At 31.2% G+C, this 21,849-nt stretch overlaps 3 protein-coding genes across 4 annotated transcripts; 2 read left to right on the forward strand and 1 right to left on the reverse strand.

Annotated features, from left to right (window-relative positions):
• Positions 1-773: 773 nt before the first annotated feature.
• Positions 774-12,350, forward strand: LOC113397520 (cubilin-like). Its single transcript, XM_026635910.2, has one exon. The coding sequence runs from the start codon at positions 814-816 to the stop codon at positions 11,989-11,991; it is 11,178 nt and encodes a 3,725-aa protein (XP_026491695.2). The 5' UTR covers positions 774-813; the 3' UTR covers positions 11,992-12,350.
• A 1,593-nt stretch (positions 12,351-13,943) lies between these two features.
• Wol (wollknaeuel) lies at positions 13,944-16,153 on the forward strand. Its single transcript, XM_026635912.2, has 6 exons — positions 13,944-14,162; positions 14,462-14,636; positions 14,798-15,006; positions 15,130-15,344; positions 15,443-15,580; positions 15,878-16,153. The coding sequence occupies exons 1-6, from the start codon at positions 14,091-14,093 to the stop codon at positions 16,068-16,070; spliced, it is 1,002 nt and encodes a 333-aa protein (XP_026491697.1). The 5' UTR covers positions 13,944-14,090; the 3' UTR covers positions 16,071-16,153.
• A 56-nt stretch (positions 16,154-16,209) lies between these two features.
• On the reverse strand, positions 16,210-21,176 carry Alg-2 (Apoptosis-linked gene-2). Of its 2 annotated transcripts, XM_026635432.2 has the most exons (6): positions 21,038-21,176; positions 20,680-20,741; positions 20,505-20,611; positions 19,695-19,963; positions 18,843-18,938; positions 16,210-17,366 (listed from the first exon to the last, which is right to left on the reverse strand). In XM_026635432.2, exons 2-6 carry the CDS (start codon positions 20,733-20,735, stop codon positions 17,355-17,357), a joined length of 540 nt encoding a protein of 179 aa, XP_026491217.1. In that variant the 5' UTR covers positions 20,736-20,741; positions 21,038-21,176; the 3' UTR covers positions 16,210-17,354. The 2 variants fall into 2 exon arrangements, with proteins under 2 accessions (XP_026491217.1, XP_026491218.1); XM_026635433.2 differs by lacking the exon at positions 16,210-17,366 and having other exon boundaries at positions 18,515-18,938; positions 21,038-21,169.
• Between the last annotated feature and the right edge of the window lie 673 nt (positions 21,177-21,849).

Below are 21,849 nucleotides of genomic sequence, written 5' to 3' on the forward strand. Positions count from 1 at the left end.
AAACACTACACTTCACAGCCATCTAGACTTTTTACACATAAACATAAATAAATAAATATATTTACATATAATAAACATATATATATATAAAAATGCAAACTGAATAAAAAGCTCGTAAAACTAATTTTTTTTTAAAGCTGGGGTGTCTCATTCAACTTTGCCGCCCCAGGCCTCTGACGGGCATAGTCTGACGCTACGTAAGATATAGATGGGCAAAATACCGCATCTTTAAATATTTTATATCTAATACCTAATAACAATATTTTTTTCTGAATTAAACAATAAATTTAAATTTTTAATAATTGTCTATAAAACTTAGTTTCATACTTACTATTAGAGACTTAAAATAAAAAGGTGATCTGTAATTAGCTATTATAATCATAATATTGAAAAATAACTCTATTTAACGTCTTCATATAACTTAAGCAAATCTGTATTTCTTTTAATGCTGTTTTTGGTCTAGTGTTAGTCATCTCACGCCTACTAATACATCTTTTAAGCACGAACGTCACTCAGTGTACCCCGATTACGTAAAGTGGAGCAAAGCCTTCGTGAAGAATAGATGTATAGGTCTATTAGAATTTATGTATGTATTAAATCGGTTTCGTTGTATTTGATTTATCGGTTACAATTGAATGAACCGATTAAATTACAATTTTTGTAAAATTAAATTGTTTATCAGTATTCATAACCACATGGCCCAGTGATATCAAGCACATACGCCCCTTGTACGGATTGTAAAACATAATTAAGCTAGGAGAAATTGATTAGCTTCCAGTCTGCAGACATTATCCGTCGGGATATGCGGGGACGATGCTTAAATTAATGCTTCGTTCAACCGTTTGGTTTTTGTGCATTGTACTTTTAAATTGTGAAGTGTATAACGAGAGACCTAAAATTAAAGTTTCGGATGGTGATCTTATATTTGAACCAGCTTACGACAAGAGTATTTATTTACGACAAAACGGACCGAAGTCTTCCATATTTTTTGGTGACATAGATTTTAAAAACTTAAGGAACGTTACAAATAACAATCAAAATGTTATACCTGGAAGAATTGATAACGTTCAAAACTATGAGACACAACCTGATGAGTTACTTAGAAGAATAGAAAGGATTGAATCTCTTACTGCCACTTTAACAAGTAATTTTAATTTTAATGTCACTCGATTAACACGACGGATTAATACATTGAATAATAGAGTACTCACTTTACTTAACAACAAAAAGAAAAACGAATGTCAATCTCATCCTTGTGAGAATGGAGGAACCTGTCTAAATTTAGTTAATGGCTATCACTGTCTATGTCCATCGAATTGGAAAGGATCTAACTGTGATGAAGACGTAAATGAATGTCGTAACTTTGCCGGCACTGATCTAGGTTGTCAAAATGGTGCGACTTGTATCAATTTACCAGGTTCATATCAATGTGTTTGTAAGCCAGGATGGTATGGAATTGAATGTACCAGAACAGCTAAAAATTGTTCCCAGGGTGATTTTCAGATGTGTGGACATGGGACATGTATCCCCGTAGAATCAAGTCTGGGTATTAAATGTATTTGTAACCAAGGCTGGACGACAAATGGAAATGATGTCGCATGTTTAACAGACGTAAATGAATGTGAATCTGGACAGGGCGTCAGATGTTCGGTAAACCCAAGAGTTGAGTGCATTAATCTTCCCGGCTCATTTCGTTGTGGGGCATGTCCAACAGGCTATGAAGGTGATGGTTTCGCTTGTTATGATATTGATGAGTGCCTTACTATACCAAATGGCGGTTGTAGCTCCAGCCCGATGGTTTCTTGTCATAACACTATTGGCTCCCGCATTTGCGGGTCCTGTCCACCAGGCTATCAAGGTGATGGAATTACGTGTACTTGGAGGGGTTCCTGCTCTTTTAACCGCGGAGGTTGTCATCCATCAGCGCAGTGTATCGATAACACATCACTCGGTGGAGTTACACAATGTATGTGCCCATTAGGAATGGACGGCGATGGTATCGGATTACATGGGTGTTATGTTTCTGCAGTAGATAATACTACACAACGATGCGAAAGCAATCCATGTGGAGCTCATGGTCATTGTCATCAGCTTCATCAAGGCTATACTTGTATTTGCTACCCAGGTTACAGCGGTGCTAGCTGTAATAAAGAAAACAATTTTTGTACTAGCAATCCATGTCATAATGGAGGTACATGTAGGCTAGACGAAAGATTATCAAGAGGATATAGATGCGAATGTACTGCTTTATATTCCGGTGATCTATGTCAAGTACATGCACAACCTTGTGGTGGAGTTCTCGATTATGAAGAAGGTAGTATTATATACCCAATATCTAATACGTCATATAATCATAATTCTAGATGTGCATGGGTGATTCACACTGCTCCAGATAAAGTTATTAATGTTACATTTAGTAAGTTTAATTTAGAATACCATTCTGACTGTCGGTATGATTTTGTACAAATACATGATGGTAGAAGTTCTGCTAGTCAACTTATAGGCAGATTTTGTGGAAACACTTTTCCAAAAGGTGGAAATATTATTTCAAGTCATAATAATCTGTACTTTTGGTTTAGGTCAGATCAGTCTGTTGCCAAAGATGGCTTTTCTTTACATTGGACTAGTATACCACCAGTTTGTGGAGGGAAAATAAATGCCACTACACATGGTCACATACGTTCACCTGGGTCTCCTGGCAATTATCCACCGAATCGTGACTGCTATTGGCATTTATCGACCGCATTGGGTAAAAGAATACAATTGCACTTTTTCGAACTGGATATAGAAAAACATGCAAACTGTAGTTTTGATTTCTTGGCTATATACGATGGAAGCCACACAATAGATCCACTAATAAGTCAATATTGTAACTCGACCCAACCTGCACCGATTGAATCGGCTGGATCTGATATGCTTATATATTTTCATTCTGATGGATACGGTGACGGGAAAGGATTTCAAATAACATATGCCCCTATTGAAGGCATTCCAGGATGTGGTGGCTTTTTTACTAATGATAGAGGGGATATTGTCTCGCCGTCGTACAATAGTGCCTATTTAAATAATTTACTATGCGAATACAAAATAAAAACAAGCCCAGAAACGAGAATTCGTATTGAATTCAAATCTTTTAACCTCGAAAGATCTTTCAGATGTAGATACGACTATTTAAAAATTTATGATGGTCCAAATACAGATTCACGTCTAGTTGGAAGATTCTGCGGAAATAGTCATCCAAAATTCTATACATCTTCTTCTAATAGTCTTTTCTTTTTATTTAAAACTGATCATTCTACGGGATCTGAAGGATTTAAAATAACTTATGAATCGGTTTGTTTAAAAACGATTACAGGAGATAGTGGAATCATAAAAACTCCTGGATACCCTCTTAGTTATCCAAAACGTATGGTCTGTGATTATATTATTAGCAGTTCACCTGGTAAAGCGATAGTTTTAACATTCCAAGATTTCGACATTGAAGACAACAGATATTACAATTGTCAGTATGATCATGTTGAAATCAGGGACGGATCTTCTATAAACGCTACACTGATGGGCAGATTTTGTGGTGGATCAGAATTTACTCCACCAACACAAACGTCTACTCATAATTATATGTATATTAGATTTCAATCAGACATTAGTATAACAGGACGAGGTTTTTACGCTAATTACACTACAATAAATACAGAATGTGGGGGAATTTATAGAGAAAATACTGGCATTATCAACCATCCCATGGACATTGGTACCCGATATTCTAATAGTCAAACCTGTACATGGATGCTAATTGCATCACAAGGAATGCATATTAAGTTGACTTGGAATCGATTTGAACTTGAAAGTATGCCATCATGTAATAGTGACTACGTTTTAATTAGTGAAATTGATGAAAACAATGAGAATAATACGTTAGGTAAATATTGCGGAAACACTTTGCCACCTGCTCTAACTACTTCTTCATACCGTCTCATGATAAAATTCGTATCAGATGTCAGTGTGCGTCACGAGGGATTCTCACTATCATATACATTTTTAGATGAAAAAACGCATTGTGGTGGACTTTATGTAAAATCACATGGCTATATATATTCTCCGGGTTGGCCACAAAATTACGAATCAAATCGTAATTGTACTTGGATAATAACCGTGCCAGTTGGTCAACAGATCATGCTTAATATAACCGATTTTGATTTGGAGAGACCTTTACGGAATAATTGCCAGTTAGGTGATTATTTAAAAATAAGAGATGGTACTTCAGAAAAATCTGCTTTAATAGGAACATTTTGCGGGTACTTTAAATCTAAGCGTGTAATAACCACTGCTAACAGTGCTTACTTACAATTTCATTCGGATTTTTACTTAAGTGGGAATGGGTTTAAAATCGAATGGGACGGAACTATAAGGGGTTGTGGAGGAATAATAAGTAGTCCGCAAGGTTCAATATCATCACCAAATTATCCTCAGAATTACAATGAAAACGCAGAATGTTTCTATAAGATTGTCACGACCAGTGGTTCAAAAATAAGAATAACATTTGTAGAATTAGATTTAGAGCGAACAATGGACTGTAAAGACGATTATGTAGAAATATTCGATGGTCGTGACAGCAACTCTTTTAGTTTCGGAAAGAATTGTTTTATGTCTCCTGAATTAAGAAACATCGAAACTTCTAGTAATTACGCATTTATTAAATTTAGATCAGATATTTTTGTAAGTGGTAAGGGTTTTCTTCTTAATTACGATACAATATGTAATAATAATATTAGTGGAAGTTACGGTGTCATAGAAAGCCCGGGTTATCCGGGTAATTATCCATTGAATATGAACTGTCTTTGGACAATAACCGTTCCTAAGGGCAATAAAATTAACGTTACATTTACCAAGTTCGATTTATTTCCAAAGTTTACCCCGTATCATCCATGGTCTTCCTCGCGCCGTCACTGGTATTTTAGACGTCCTTGTGAAACAGCCTATTTGCAATTTAAAGAAATACAGGAAAAAGAATATTCCAATAAATTATGTGGCACTAATTTGCCACAACAAATAAGTACTAAGAGTAATTCTTTACAAATTAATTTTGTTTCGGGAAGTTATTTTCCTCGTAATGGGTTTCGTTTGGAATGGATTAGTTACGGTTGTGGTGGTCATATTCAAAAGCGTTTTGGCACTCTCGCGATGGATCGTACTTTAAGGTCTATGGATGAAATAGAATGCGAGTGGATCATTGAAACTCCAATCGGGACCGCTATATCCATAACATTTTCGGAAATTTATATGACTGAATCTAAAAATTGTTCTGTCGATGCTATTGAACTTTATAATGGTCAAAATAAAGATTTCCCGATGATATCAAAAATTTGTCATCGAGTAAAAACTACTGTACGAACAAGCTCTAACTTTTTATTTGTTAGATTAGTAAAAAAATCGTCATCACGAAATGTTTATTTTAATTCATATTTCTCTTCCATAAAAGAAGGCTGTGGTGGTGAAATTAATTCCCCTTCTGGATTAATACAATCAAAAAATTACCCTAAAAATTATGAAAATAATATGGATTGCTTCTGGTCATTATCGGTTCCAAAATATCATAGAATTGAGTTAAATTTCATCAGTTTTGATCTTTACTCTGCAGACGAAGATGATTGTGGTGATTCTATAAAAATTTATGATAATTTTGATAAATATAATACTAATTATACTACTTTAATATGCCCTAAATCAAATAAAACTCAAATCTTATCAGAGAATTCTTTTCTTAAAGTACAATTCCAAACTGATGCTTATGGGAGTGCCAAAGGCTTTAAAGCAAATTTCTCTATGACATGTGGAGCAGTAATAAAATCAAAAACTGATGGAATCATCTCAAATAATCAGTTTATTAATCACAACAATAAGAATTGCATCTGGACCATTATTACGCCAAATCCGAGTGATAAGGTAAAATTAACGATACAACACATATCTATACCAAAAAGTGCTGATGTTATAACTAACCGTAATTGTCCATCATCTTACCTTAGAGTCCTCGATGGTAATGACGAAAAATCTCCCTTGATTGATGAGTATTGTGGCCGTAAAGTCCCACCTACAATTATATCTCATGGAAGCTCGTTAACGATCCTGCTAGGTTCATATACAGGTGATATAAAAGGAAATTTTTTAGCACACTACTCAGTTTTAACAAATGCTTGTGGAGGCAAGCTATTTTCAGAAGAGGGGTCTATCGCTTCACCAAATTATCCACTTTCTTATCCAAGTAATGCAGACTGCGAGTGGACATTAGCCACATCGCCTGGTAATAGGGTTTATATTACATTTGAAGCTTTTGATTTATTTACTTCAGAAAATTGCAATGAAGATTTTCTGGAAATAAGAGAAAATGACGGCGGAGGCGAACTAATAGCCGTTTACTGCGGTCATGATATTCCCGTGAATACTACGACAGGAACAAAATTATATATAAAATTTCATAGTGATGAAAAGGAAACAGGTCAGGGATTTATCCTTCATTATGGATTTCTTCATGGAAATGAAATCACTGGTTTACAATATGGTGAATTAGCATCACCTCTTTATCCTTTCCCATATGAAGGTCAAGGCGAATACAGTTGGCGAATTATCACTGAAGTATCAACTATTATCAGTTTAAGTATTGATCATTTGGAAGTACATAGAAATGATGAAATTTGTAGTAGCAAATTACTTGTCTACGATGGCTATGATGAAGAGGCTCCAATTTTACAAGAATTATGTGGATTATTAAAAAAAGAGAATATGAATTTACAGACAGATTCAAATGTCGTTTACTTAAAACTTATATTAGACGAAGAAAATATTGGTTCCCTATTTCATATTCAGTGGACACAATCAAACATAGGTATTAAAGAGGATAGCAATAAAATAAATTGTGGATTAAATCAAACACAAATAGTATTGCCTAAAAATGATTTTGTATTTAACTCTCCAAATTACCCGAATGCTTATGATCCTGACTTGAACTGTGTATGGATATTTGATGTAACTCCTGGTCGTCATTTAAGTCTAAGTTTTAATGAAATGGCTTTAGAGGAAACTCCTAACTGTTTTGCAGATCATATTTCAGTTTTTTCTTTAAATCAAGCAAACTGGAATCCGATGATAGAAAATTTATGCCTTACTGAAAATGTTAATAAAAGAAGTTTCACGAGTACAACGGCTATGAAAGTGACATTTAAATCTGATCCATCTATTGCACGAAAAGGATTTCAAGCAATGGTAAAATCAATTTGTGGTGGAGTTTTACAAGATAAATCAGGTGCAATTGAAATTACACGGTTAGATTTCGATAACGGTTTTCTAGATAAAATAAAATGTAACTGGACCATAAAAGCACGTCCAGGGCGAACTATACAACTGCAATTTGTACAGTTTAATATAACAAATGATAATGACTGCACAACATACGTTATTTTGAGAAACGGCGAAAGTGTCGAATCACCTTTATTAGGTGATGGAAAATTTTGTGGATATACTCATGAAAATCGAGACCAAATTGTTTCATCCAGTAATGCTGTATATATAAGCTATGTTGCAAATACTAGAAATTTTCGAACTTACAAAAAATTTTACTATTTCAAGTTACATTATGAAGAAAAAAATATCGAATGTGGAGTAACATCTACTTTAGACGCTGACCACAAATGGGAAATTATTACATCTCCTAATTATCCTTCAGTACCGACTCCATACACCGAGTGTATTTGGACTTTCACAGGTCCTCCGGGAGAAATTTTGAGGATTGATTTCGTGGAAAGATTTGACTTGGAAGTTTCTGGAAAATGTACTCTTGAATTTGTCGAAATTAGAGACGGATCTTCTCAATTGGCTCCACTTAAACAAATTGTTTGTGGAGAACAACCGGCTACAATCAAAACTAGTAGTAATGCAATGTTTGTAAAATATTCAACTCAAATTGCAGAACCTAGAAATGGATTTAAAGCTAATATATCTATAGATATGTGTGGTGGAACAATTGTTGCGCGTTCAGGGGAAGTGTTATCTCCTGGGTATCCACACATGCCTATTCTACCTGCGAGTACAGTATGTCAATGGCAAATAATATCTTCAACGAGGTACGGTATACAATTAAACTTTAAAGACTTAAATCTTCCCGAATCCGAAAAACCATGTGAAACAAAAATCACTATTGAAGAATCAATATTTCCAAATAATACATCTGGATTAGGTAAAATAAAAGAGTTCTGTGACAATAGCATGGATGATTATAGATTACCAATTGAAACATATTCTAATAAATTAATAATAAAACTACAGATTGGTAAGCCAAGTCAATGGACACAAGTTTCAGAAAGTAGAGGATTTCGTTTTACATTTAATTCTTCCCAAATTTCTTGTGGTGGTGATATAAGAACTTCTGAAGGATACTTAACGACTCCTGGCTACCCGCGAAAAACTACATTGTTCTATTGTCAGTGGGGTATTATAGTCCCCGATGTGACTCGAAGAATACGTTTAGAGCTCCTAGACTTTGACTTAGTTCAAGAGTTGGATGTTTTGAATGGAATAACATTCACATCAAGAATAGAAGGATATTCTAATTCTTCTGAAACTCCAACAATATTTGAGTCAACAGGAAATAAGTTATCCTTATTCTTTGTTCTTGCTAACATACACAAATTACCACATCGTTTTAAAGCCAAATTTACTTCTGATGAACCAGCATTATGTGGAGGAAGCTTGCGAGGTATTGAAGGACAGCTTAAATCTCCAGATTTAGAAAAATCTTACTTATGCGAATGGAATTACAATGGGATGCCAGTGACAGACAGCGATATGAAGTATAACACTTTATCTGTAAATGTAAAAATAAAGTCTTCAGGACGAAATATATGCCGTTTTATGGATTCACAACTAGTTATAAATTCAAATATTGCAAGCGGTGTGATGTTCAAACGCAATATTTGTGGTAATAGTACAGAAGCATCATACAGTATACCTGCTGTAAATATGCATATTATGGTAAAAATGTATAACCGCAAGCCTTTAACCTTTGACCTAAATTGGAAGTTACATCAGTGTGGAGGTGTGGTACATTCAGGACAAGACGCAGTAAATATTTTAAACATACCTGTTGCTCATAATATAACTATTGATTGTGCATGGCTTATAATAACTCCTGTAGGGGTTAGAAGTGAATTTCAATTAGAAGGTTCATTTAATTTAGATTGTGCTAATGAATTTTTACTGATAAAACAAGGAGTATCCCCAAATTCTCTTACTATAGGAGATTACTGTAAAACAAAATCACAAGAAAAGGCACTTTTGACATCATTTATGTATACTTATATTCAATATCATACAAAATCTCAAAATAACACTAATATTAAACTTTATATTAAGACTGTCAGTGTTCAATGTGGGGGGTACATTACAAAATTCGATCGAATATTTACTTCCCCAAACTATCCTAAAAATTACCTAAATAATCAAGAATGTACCTGGGAAATTTACGCAGAATTAGGATATAGAGTATCTCTTCAATTTATCGATCGATTTGCGGTGGAAGATAATACTAATTGCACAAAAGATGCTATTATAGTTTATGATTGGAAAGAAAATAAATACGATGAAATTGCACGACTTTGTGGTCGCCGTATTCCACTTCCAATCGAATCAACATCAAATCAAATGAAAGTGATTTTTCGCACGGATGGGTCAACGAATTTAGATGGCTTTAAAGCGCAATGGAAACCTTTATGCGGGGGAACACTAATGGCAAAAGATAAAGTACAGTACTTATATAGTCCTGGATATTTATATGAATATTATCCATCCTTGAATTGTGAATATGAAATACTAGCTCCCTCTAATAGGATGTTACTTAAGTTTTTAGATTTCGAACTCGAAGGATCATACCCTGAATGTGAATACGACAACTTAACATTAACGGCGGATAGTAATTATAATTATTTTTATGGTCTGTATTGTGGAAAAGATTTACCACCTCCACTGTATGCTTCCGATAAAGTACGAATTACCTTTAAGACTGATCCGTACGGACAAAGAAAAGGATTCAAATTGTCTTACTCTTTATATACATGTGGGGGATCGATAAAGGATCCTACAATGTTAACATCGGGTCCAGATAACTATATTGAAAATAGTAATTGTACGTGGTCCATTGAAAGTCCAATAAATAAGATAATAATACTTAAATTCCTTTATATAGATTTGGAAAGTAGTTATAACTGTTATAACGATTACTTAGCTGTATATGACGGTGCTACAATAGATTTAAATAAACGACTGTCGTTAATTTGTGGTCACCTCAACAGTACAACTGTTATAAAAAGTACTAGTAATAAAATGTTATTACAGTTTGTTTCGGACAGTAACTTGAGCTATAAAGGATTTCGAGTAGAAGTTTATTTCTCATATTCGGAAGCAGTCGGTTGCGGCGGGCAAATTGATCTAAAAGCTACATCTAATAAAAAAATAAAATCTCCTCTCATAGGAAACAATGTTATTTATGAAAACTATTTAGATTGTCATTGGGAAATAAAGGCGCCAAATGATCACATTATCAAAATAGAATTCACCTCCTTCCATATAGCTTCCTGCGTAAACGTAAACCAAACAGCATTAGGTGCAAGTAATTGTGACTGCGACTTTGTAGAACTAAAAGATGGCTTAAATCCCAATAGCCTTGTCATTGGCACATTTTGTGGGCACTCATATCCGCCACAATTATCTTCATCGAGTAATACAATGACAGTTAGACTTACTACCGATGGAGAGGTAACAAGCTCCGGGTTTGAAGCACTTTTATCAGCTCATCCTTCTCTATGCGGCCCATCAGTTTTATCGATTTCGAATACATTACAAATATTAAAATCACCGAATTACGAAAACGGGGTAATCCCTCGAGGACTACATTGTAGTTACTTTTTTGAATCAAGCGCTGAACCGTACTCTGCAGTTCATATTGTAGTAAAAGACATGGATCTTGAACCTAGTTCAGGAAATAGGTGCGACAAAGACAGGGTTATCATAAATAGTTATTCACAGCCAAAAAATATGACTATAGGTAAAGATTTCATTATTAATGAATCATCAAATGATTTCTTATCTCATGCTACATTAATGTATGACTCAACATTAAAATCTCCCAAGCGCTTTGAATTATGTGGCATAAAAAAATCAATCGATTATTACGTTTTCGGTAGCGTCAATATTATTGTACAAACAGCAGCAGCAGAAACCTCTCAAACACACAAAGGCTTAGAAATTTCAGTATCATACGTTGGTTTGTGTGGCAGAAATTACACTGAATTATATGGAAGAATACAATCACAACCTATAATTTACACTGAAACAGATGCTAGAGATTGCTTCACTCTAATAGCTGTACCAGAAAGCTATACTATATCAATGTATTTTCTATCAGCAAACCCGGTATATTGGGATGATCAGGCGTTTTTAGAGATTTTCGATGGCAACACAACTAGTGCACCACTTGTCACAAAAATAGCTAAGGAATATCAAGATTATATACAGATATTTTCTAGTAGTCGTTATTTACTTATACATAATCATATTGTAGGAACAGAGGCAGTAGTTTACGATTTAAATTACGTTGCAACCAACAAGAGCACGGGGTGTGGTGGGATACTTCATAATGTAGCAGGAAGAGTAACAAGTCCTCTTTATCCTGAAATTTATAGACAAAAATCCACATGTGAATGGGAACTTGAAACACCAATAGGAACAAGATTAATGTTACATTTTGCTGTATTCGATATTGGCCGAATCTGTACACAAAATTACCTTAGCCTTGTTGATAAAAATGGCAATACTATTTCTTCGTATTGCATGGAAACTCCTGCAGATTATACAAGCGATGACAATTATGTTAAAATTGTATTTACAACTACCAGGAATAACGGTGGAACTGGGTGGGTGGCAGACTTTATTGCGTTTTCTTAAGACACCTTTGCCTCACTACTTTACGAAATGTCTCTTCAGGTATAGGTCTCTTGCTATTTCGTATAAAAAAAGCTGTAATACCTTACCGATATTTATATAATAAATAAATAATATTTCTAAAATGTTTTAAAACATATGTCTCATATGCCTTCAATGTAATAATTATATTAACTTACCAAATAGAATCAGCACTACTAATCCTACGTGTATTTATAAAACTCATTACTTGTTTTTCAACTGTTATCAATACAAATATATTTTAAATAAGAAACCAAACAAATAATACCGAAGTTACATTATATTCAAGATTATTTTGGCCTAGTTAAAGTTATTAGTTTATTTATCATAAATGCGAAAGAAATGTACCTATCTAATGATTTTATACCAAAAAGTATTTTATTATTGTGTTCATTATTCTAACATTTAATAACATCGTCAATAAAATACATGTATTTTGTTTGTGACTTTTATAATATTGTTGTTATTATTGCTATCGTGATTAAGCTGCACAATAAAATTATACATAAAGAGTTTTGTTATTTTATTTCTTATTATACCAATTGTTACAAAAACGGAAACCTAGATAAAATAATCATAAAGTAGATTATTAGAAATTATATTTAATGTTTAAAAAATCACTCAAACTATTGAAATCTTCTAAAAAATTGAGATTAAACCAAATTTATGCTTGCAGCAATCAGACCCCATACAAAACAACTTCCACTATTTGATAAGATAATTCAAATATCTAGTTAATATCAGCCTAAACTACACTCGTCATTAGCCGTTCGATTAGCCGTGTTCACGATTTTTTTGGAATTGTGAGCCAAATATTTATCAGTTCCTTATAAAAAAAAAGTTTAGTCTCTTATTAATATAATTTATTGAAACAATCCGAAATAAACATTAATTATATTTGACAAATTATTTATTAAAAATGCATATTTTCAAAAAATTTACATTTCAGTATGATTTGAACGCTGTTTTACCCGTTTTATAAAAATGGGTTGTAAGTTATTTCTGTAAACTCTATATAAAAGAGCAGATTGCCTTATTTAGAATGTATTAATAAAAAATATATATATTCTTATATTATTTTTGTTAAAAAAAGGAATGAAAACCAAACCAACCCAACCTGTTTCCTATTTTGACATGATATTGATGGTCTAGTTGTTGGTATTCCTGGCACTTAGTAAAAAAACCCCACCCGCCCTCTACAGCAAGATGGGCTCCTGTTATTTAAACATAACCTTACGCCACAGTTTCAGTAGGACTAGTATGCTAATTTTAACCAACCTGTAGCCAAATTCCAATTCCAACGTTAATCAGGTACACGCTTAATCTGCTCTAACTATAGCCTTGTACTATTACTATAAGGTATGACTCCTGGTGGATGTCTTTATTGTAAAGTTATGAAAAGTTATATAAATAGTGGTGCTAAAAGCTGCTTAACGCTGCAAAGTGCCAAACTCCAAGACAACATTTGTTCCTACGCTTGGTTCAATCATACGCATTATCCGTGGAGACGAATACGTCCTCTGAGCTCAACGCCGAATATTAAGGAAATTACGATGATCTGATGTATGAGTTTTTTGTATCGAACCTGCTTTAATGTCGTGAGCGACCACTCCTGCTATAATGTGCAGTACATTGATCGATTTGAATAATCACAGTGCTTTGCTTAATTTAGTTCTGAATGGTGAACCGGTGGTAGTGTTTAATTTGACTGTCTGTTTAGTAAGTGTAATGCTGAACAAAGGAGTTTGAGTTTCAGTTTGTTTAAATTCTAATTTTTATTTGGGTTTTATTTGTGCCAAAAAGGCACAGATTATTTCGCCAATTTCTCGTGCGATAAATTCTATTATTATAATCTTTAAAATTTTGAACGTTCTGAATACTTCAAATGTGACATATTGATTGACAGTTGACATTGTCACAACACGTTGATGAGTTACGGATACGGACGATCAGTTGATATCAGCAGTCACTGATCCGAATTTGTCTTATCCTTTAAATTTATTTTACTCTTAGATTAGTGTAACTCCACCGAGGTGATGCAATAAATATATGAAACTCAGGAATTGCTACTTTATAAAAAAATGGATTTTATTTCAATTTTATTTACACTTATTGTGCACGGCATAGTAGCGGCTTTAAGCCTTTTTGTGATAGTAAGTATCTCATAATTATATTGTTTTTCGGTGGTAGGCTTTGTCTCCTTAAGATGGTTGGCAAGCCCTAAGGCTTCATTTGATGTCGTATTCTTCCCAGACCATTGGTGCAAATTTTTAAGCTATGATATGTATTGCCTTCTTACTTCCCTTGCATAATAAGTGGAAGTAAATATCTTAATATATAGAAAAAATACTGTAAATTTAGAGCAAAAATATACATTTCATATTTATATATTTTTTTATATTTATAAATGTTTAATAATAAATAACTATTTGTCCTTAATTTTCATTTACAGCTAACAATATTAATCTATTTGACTACAAATCCATATCCATCAATAGAGAGGTTTACCGAAGAAGAAACATATAATAATCCAAAATCAAAATGTAAAGAAAAATTTCCCTCTATTAATGATCCACATAGTGTAAATTTAAGTGTGATAGTGCCTGCTTATAATGAAGAGGAAAGAAGTAAGACAAACAGTATAGTTTAGTAACAAATTAGTGACTATTTGGTATAATTAATTCAGATGCTAAAGTATATTAAAGAATTTACAGTGAAAAGTATATTTGTATTGGAATTTTAAATGATTTTTTTCTTAAAATATTTTTTAAAAGATCTTTTATTTTAGTATCACCTATGTTGGATGAAACTCTAAATTTCTTGGAGAGAAGAATTGAAGAGAACTCCACATACAAGTATGAAATCTTAGTAGTTAGCGATGGTAGCAATGACAACACAGTTAAAATAACTGAGAATTACATTAAAAAATATGGCAGTGACAAGATAAGGTGCTTAAACTTAATCAAAAACAGGGGTAAAGGTGGAGCTGTTAAACTAGTATGTATACTAAAGTACATGCAATCATATTGCATACTTATTTACTATTATATTATAACTGGAAAAAAATCCTTGGTCATAATATATTACAATATTTTATTTCAAATAACATTTCATTTATAGGGTATGTTTAGCTCAAGAGGTGCTTTATTATTATTTGCTGATGCTGATGGAGCATCGAAGTTTGAAGATTTAGTTAAACTAGAAACTGCATTTGAACAACTAACTAATTATAACCCAATCAATCAACCTCAAGAAATAAGTCAATATGAAGCAATAGTCATTGGCTCCAGGGCACATTTGGAGAAAGAGTCTTTAGCTAAAAGAAGTATTTTTCGGTATAAGTTTTACAATCCAGCCTATTTAAAATTATAAGTATACAAAACATTATTAAAAAAAAATAATTAAAACTAATCTTAATTATTACCTTTTTTAGGAATATATTGATGTATGGATTTCATACTTTAGTTTGGTTATTCACTGTGAAAGGTATTAAAGATACCCAATGCGGATTCAAGTTATTTTCGAGAAAAGCGGCAAATATATTATTTGAAAGCCTCCATGTTACCCGATGGTAAACAATACTATTTCTTAAAAAAGCAGTCACTAATCTATTTAGTTGTAACTGTCACTTGATTATCTATAATCTAATGATATATAAGACTGATTATATTTACTCTATATAATTATATGAAACTAATCTAAAGTGTTTATTAGATACATTATAAACTTGTTAAATTAATGGATTAATTGAATTAAAATATTCTATGTTACTTGTTGGATATCTTATATCCACATATCATTTCACAGAATTTAATTGTTAATGATGTGTTAATTTCAATGGATTTGATATGTTTTTTTATATTTTTAGGGCTTTTGATGTAGAGTTACTGTATATAGCGCAAAAACTGGACATTCCAATTGTTGAAATTCCTATAAGATGGACTGAAATTGACGGGTCCAAGGTTACACCAGTAATTTCGTGGATTCAAATGGGTTGCGACTTGGGTTTAATTTGGCTAAAATACAAGATTGGTGCGTGGAAGATAAAATATGTTAAATAGGAATAAGCACAAATGTATTACTATTAAATTCCATTTATATTATTTTCTTAAGCAATATTTAATATAATAAACTATAAAACAATTTATTTGTATTATTTAATAAGAATATACACAACTAATATAAAATGAAACCAAGATAGAGTTTGCCCTTAAACATTTATTCAAAGAACAATAGAATTATACAACAGTAAGATATATCAGACTCGATTCTACATTATACATAAAATACAGAAATATACATTTAATTTCAGATTGCATATTTTGTATACAATTATGAAATTAAAAAAAATTATATAATAAAGCTGAATATGTTCTGATAGACATTGAGCCCATTTTTTTATTTCTTTAATTTGAGCAAACTTTAACCATGACAAAGATTCCAATAAATATATATATATATATAGTAGAATGTAAACAATATTAAATCTAAAATAGTTACTCAAAACAAAATTGACATTTTAAGCTTAATTGGTTATAAATAAAATATATAGTCTATTACAGTTTTTGTCTTTTGTTGTGGACTCACTAAAATAATTAGTGATATATTATTTTCTCACTGGCTAGGTAGCATTAGTGTTAATTATTTTTAGTTATGTTTAAATTTAACAAAAAATAATAATAAAAGTACACTAACCACTAATAGCCTCAGGAGACATCAAATATAATATATATCAAATAAAATTGTATATAAATAAAGTATTTGCTTGCAGTAAGTAAAGATAGAACAAGGACAAACAATAAACATGCAACACCTACATTTATAATCTTTTACATAGACATTTTAAATATACACAATGCATAATTGGCACATAAACAATATACCAATGCAGAGTACATGCCACTTAGAGAAACACACAGCAGACAGTTTATCTTTTCAAGTCAAAACAATTAAGCCTGCCTTGTGGAGAACTGCACATTGTAGTTAAAAAAAAAAAAACAGAATAAACTAATTTTATATTGAATGGAAATTTTACCAGTAAATTCGAAATGGTTAAAAGTATTTTATGATTGTAAGTACAGTATACTCTTATTTAAAAAAGCTCTTGTACAAGGCAGTCAAAATTTTTAAAATATTATATGAGAGCTAGATATGATTATTTGAAATTTGTATTTGTGACCTTAAATTAAAATGACCATATGAACAAACTGATATTGAAAATGACAGAATTAAAATTAAATTAAATGCAATAAAACTCATTGTGTAAAAAATTTAAAAATAAATGAATATTGGTCTTAAGGTACGCATTTGGCCAAACCTTTAAGCTGGTTATCTGAGGCACGGCGTTACGGCCAACACTGGACGGAAGAGAAATACGCGGTTAGACAAAAAACACTTGTGGTTATTACAAACTAAACCCTAAGACTCTATCTATATATGAGATATAATAAACAGCTTTACATTTATCGATGCAGCATCAGAATAGGTCCCTATTCCTTTCTTAATCAACGGAAACAAGAATAAACAATAATAATATATAAAAATCTATATGTTTGTTTCGTATATAAATAAGTCTTTAGCAAAATGTTAGGAGTGCATGCAATTTTTATTAATAACAATATTGACCTTGTGGAAGCAGTTCATAAGAATCTAATGATGAAACCAAATAAAATCAATGAATAGGTATATCTAACTAGCAAAACTCAGACAGACTATCAGTTCTGGCGACGTGTTGCAGCGGCGTCTAGCAGACGCGTTAGAACAACAACTACCCACGTAGTATGAAAACCTTCTCTATGTTAAAATACCTACATGTGCCAACTCTTACAGTAATCGGGACAACAGTATCAAATTCTAATCTCAAACAGACCATACACACCAACATCCATTTTTATATATGAGATACACATAACGAAAAAGTTATAAATATGAGTTAATAGGATCTGATAATTTTTTTTTTATTTATTTTATACATTATATTATATTAAAAACATGAATGTTCTAGAACTTAATATTAAAAAATTGTAAAGCACCAACTAATCATCAAGCAACACTAACAATTTAATTATGATTATTATTAATTATAGAATATATTCAATTTAATCATATTGATATCATAAACAAAGCTATAAAAATATAAAATGTACACCATCTAAATAGGATTATAAGAAACATGCTTTGCTTTTAAAGCCACAATCTAATTGTTATATACCAAATACAGTTTACAAAAGCTAATATACAGTATATTTAAGAATATAAAAAAATATGTATATAATGAAAGAAGATATCTGAATCACGATACTGTTAAAATGAATTCAGAACCATTTGTTACAATCAATAAAAATATATTGATTAAATTTCTTACACATAAAAACTTTTTTGCTTTCTGAAACATAGTCTACTCCAACGACATGAGTAAAAATAAGAAACTAAAACTTTAAATTGAAATGAAATTGGTCAAGATCTAAGTAATCATTATTGGTTCACGATAAAACGGTGTTTTGAATGTCAGTGAACTTGTTATTGGAGCTTAAAAAGTACAATTAAAGTAGATGTAGTTAAGTAGAATATTGACGTTTTAAAAATTATTATTATATATTAATCAAGAACTGTTTTTAGTGCATAATATAACAGAGCTATTAACAGTTTGCATGGTATATATATATTGGTTGTTGGAATAGGCTAAATATATATATATATATATATATATATAAAATAACATACATTTAAATGATGATTTGTCATAATTGTTACATTTGAACAGTATCAAACTCAAAAATATCATATTTTATGTCTTTTGTAAACATCATTCTGTTGCTGTTACATTATTATACCTTTAGTCCAAACACCATTTTTAGAAACTGCTCGTAGTGTATGGTTATCACACCATCTTGGTCTGTATCATACTGTCGAAAAGCTGAAGTTAGAGTCTGAAAGATATAAATAAAGATTTATTAAAACAAGGTTTAATCTTTTACAGCCTTTATCACAGCAATGATAAAAAAATTCAGATATTAGAAACAATATATTTTCGAGAAAAAGGGATAAAACAATGATTCTATTGAAAGGAGTTCAATGGTATTAATTCTTATCTGAAATATTTATGACTTGATAAACAGACTATTTTACATTTTTAATGTTTCAATTGCTTCAAAATAACAATTAAATTATTAATTTAAATTTCCATTATTTTCAAATTAAATGGTAATGATTCAATTTCAATTATGAGGAAATTTATTTTAAATTAAGAGCTACTAATTCCTGATCATAATCAATTATTAAGAGGGCTTATGCTGGATTAACTATTTTTACCACACTTTTTAAAGGGCTTGTGAGCCAAATACTTATCAGTTACTTAAGTGAAAAATACCATACAAAAGTTTAGTCTCTTTTTAATAGAATCTATAGAAAAAAATAAAAAATAAATCTAACTGTAATCACATCACAGAATTGTTAATAAAAATATAGATTTTCGAGAAATATGGATAAAACAGTCATAAACATTCAAGATAAACTTTCATGAAAATAAATTTTTGGTTCTAAATAACATATATCTGTATTGTTGCTATGCATAATATCTTAGTATTATAGTATGAAAATACAGACTAGTTGATTTGTGGTTGGAACTAACTACTTAAAGTAATAATTAATAATCAATCAATTTACTGAATGTAACAACAACTTACATATAAAGTTATGCAGCATTGAATAAAGTCATCAAAAAGTATTGTTCCTCTTCCAAATCTATCGAATTTCTGGACCATTATATTAACAACATCATCAGATAATCTATAGCCAAAAGCAGTAAGAGCATTCTTTAACTCCACTTTATCTATGTTTCCAGAGTTGTCGCGATCAAATGATCGGAAGCAGTTTTGCCAATCACTAACATATTTCCAAAGTGCTCCAAAATCTTCAAATGATATAACACCTCTATTTTGTTTATCAAACATACCTGTAAATTTACATCAAAATTATAAATAATATTCATCAGTACAAATTAGTTCTTAGATCAATAGATTCATATCTAAACATCATTTAAGGAACTTGGACCTTAATAAATTTATACAACAGAAAATTCTTTTAACTTTGTTATAAATGTGATAAATTTGTTTGCACAAGGAAATTGTAGGTTATTTCAGATATTAAGATAATATTTTTATGGGTAAGATAAAAACACACTGTATGCAATCAAACATCTGAGATGATATTTTTAACGAGAGTTGTTGCTCTGTAATTTGTCTATCAAATATTATGAAATAAAGTACTATCTGTTTAAATCTGAAGTTTTTGTGTATGAGTCAATTTCTGTAAAACATATTCTATTACAAAATAAACATTTTCTTATTATTTAAAAAGCAAATCTTTGGAAATATGCAATATAAAGTTTATATATTCATATTTAAAACTTTATGTAAAATGTTTTGTTTTAATGTATACTACTTTTACACTTTTTGTTTCGTAATACAATAATATTTAGTAAACTGTCTACATACCAATCATCAATCGTACTGTTTCTGGATTAAATGGATTCCATGTACCATTTGAAAGAGCTTGTTGCAGTTCATCAGCAGATATGTAACCACTTCTGTCTTTGTCCACTCTATAAATAATATTTACATTAAATAATATTAAAATATTAATATTTAAAGTGAATTAGGGAAAACATACCTTCTAAAGATGTCCCACAGGAATTCTCGACTCGGCATTGGAGATTGGAAAGTCATTTTGGTCTAAAAAATGTCAGTAAAATATTGCAGGATGATTAGTAACACTAAAGATGATTCAATATAGTCTTATCGTTTTATCAATAAAGTGGTGTAATAAATATTTATTAAAAAAATTATGATAATGAAATTTTGTTTAAAAATAATTTTATCATAGCAAAGCCTTCCTTATATTTGCAAAAAGAATCAGTTCTAGTAATATGGATAAACAAAACACGAAGATCTCTAATAAAGATATTTTTTGTATTTAGTTGTTTTTTTAGTATATTCCAACACAAATTCAACTATTTCTATGTACTCACCTCGCAACTAAGTAAGATGATTTCCTTAGATAGGTTTAATGGTAGAATATTTTGAGAGAACGTAATTTAAAGAGAGTGAACTAAGAAAAACAATTAACTCCGTTTTTTAACTTACAATAATGAATAAATGTCAAAGAGAATACAATCACCGTGGTAATGTCAAATTGAAAAATGAAATTTAAATGACAGATAGGGACATATATGTATTATCTATGGATAGGGATATATACTGTAGTATTAACAATTAAAAATAAAATATAATTATTAGAAATCATTCGAAAATACTGTCTTAGCTTGACGAGAGGAAATAATTTTTGAAGTGATAACTTCTTATGGGAGAATAAGCTGCTTCGTTGCGTAACGCGTTATGGCGCTAGTCTGTCTGGCTTCCCTTACTCTTACGCATACGGCAGCGATTAGTTTAAGTTATCACTTCTGTCGGACGTCTCGAGACGCACACGTGTTTTTTTTTATAAATTGAATTAAAAAATGTATAAAAAATTGATTTCCTCCAATAGGAGAGCCACATACACATACATAGTCTCTAAAGTCTACAGAAAAGTTCCAAGTTTACAGATATTTCTTAGCTGTTAATGAAATGTTCATTTGGAAAATTAATAATATATAAATATGTTTTATTGTATATGTAAGCGGATGGCTAAACGGACAACCTGATGGTAAATGGTCATCACTGCCCATAGACAATGGTGCTGTAAGAAATATTAACCATTACTTATATCGCCAATGCTGATCTGATGAGGTATCGACACAGACGAGCTTGCACAAAGCCTTACCACCAAGTAAATAATATT

This window comes from Vanessa tameamea, chromosome 3 (assembly GCF_037043105.1).
Source record: "Vanessa tameamea isolate UH-Manoa-2023 chromosome 3, ilVanTame1 primary haplotype, whole genome shotgun sequence".
Classification (NCBI taxonomy): Eukaryota; Metazoa; Arthropoda; class Insecta; order Lepidoptera; family Nymphalidae; genus Vanessa; species Vanessa tameamea.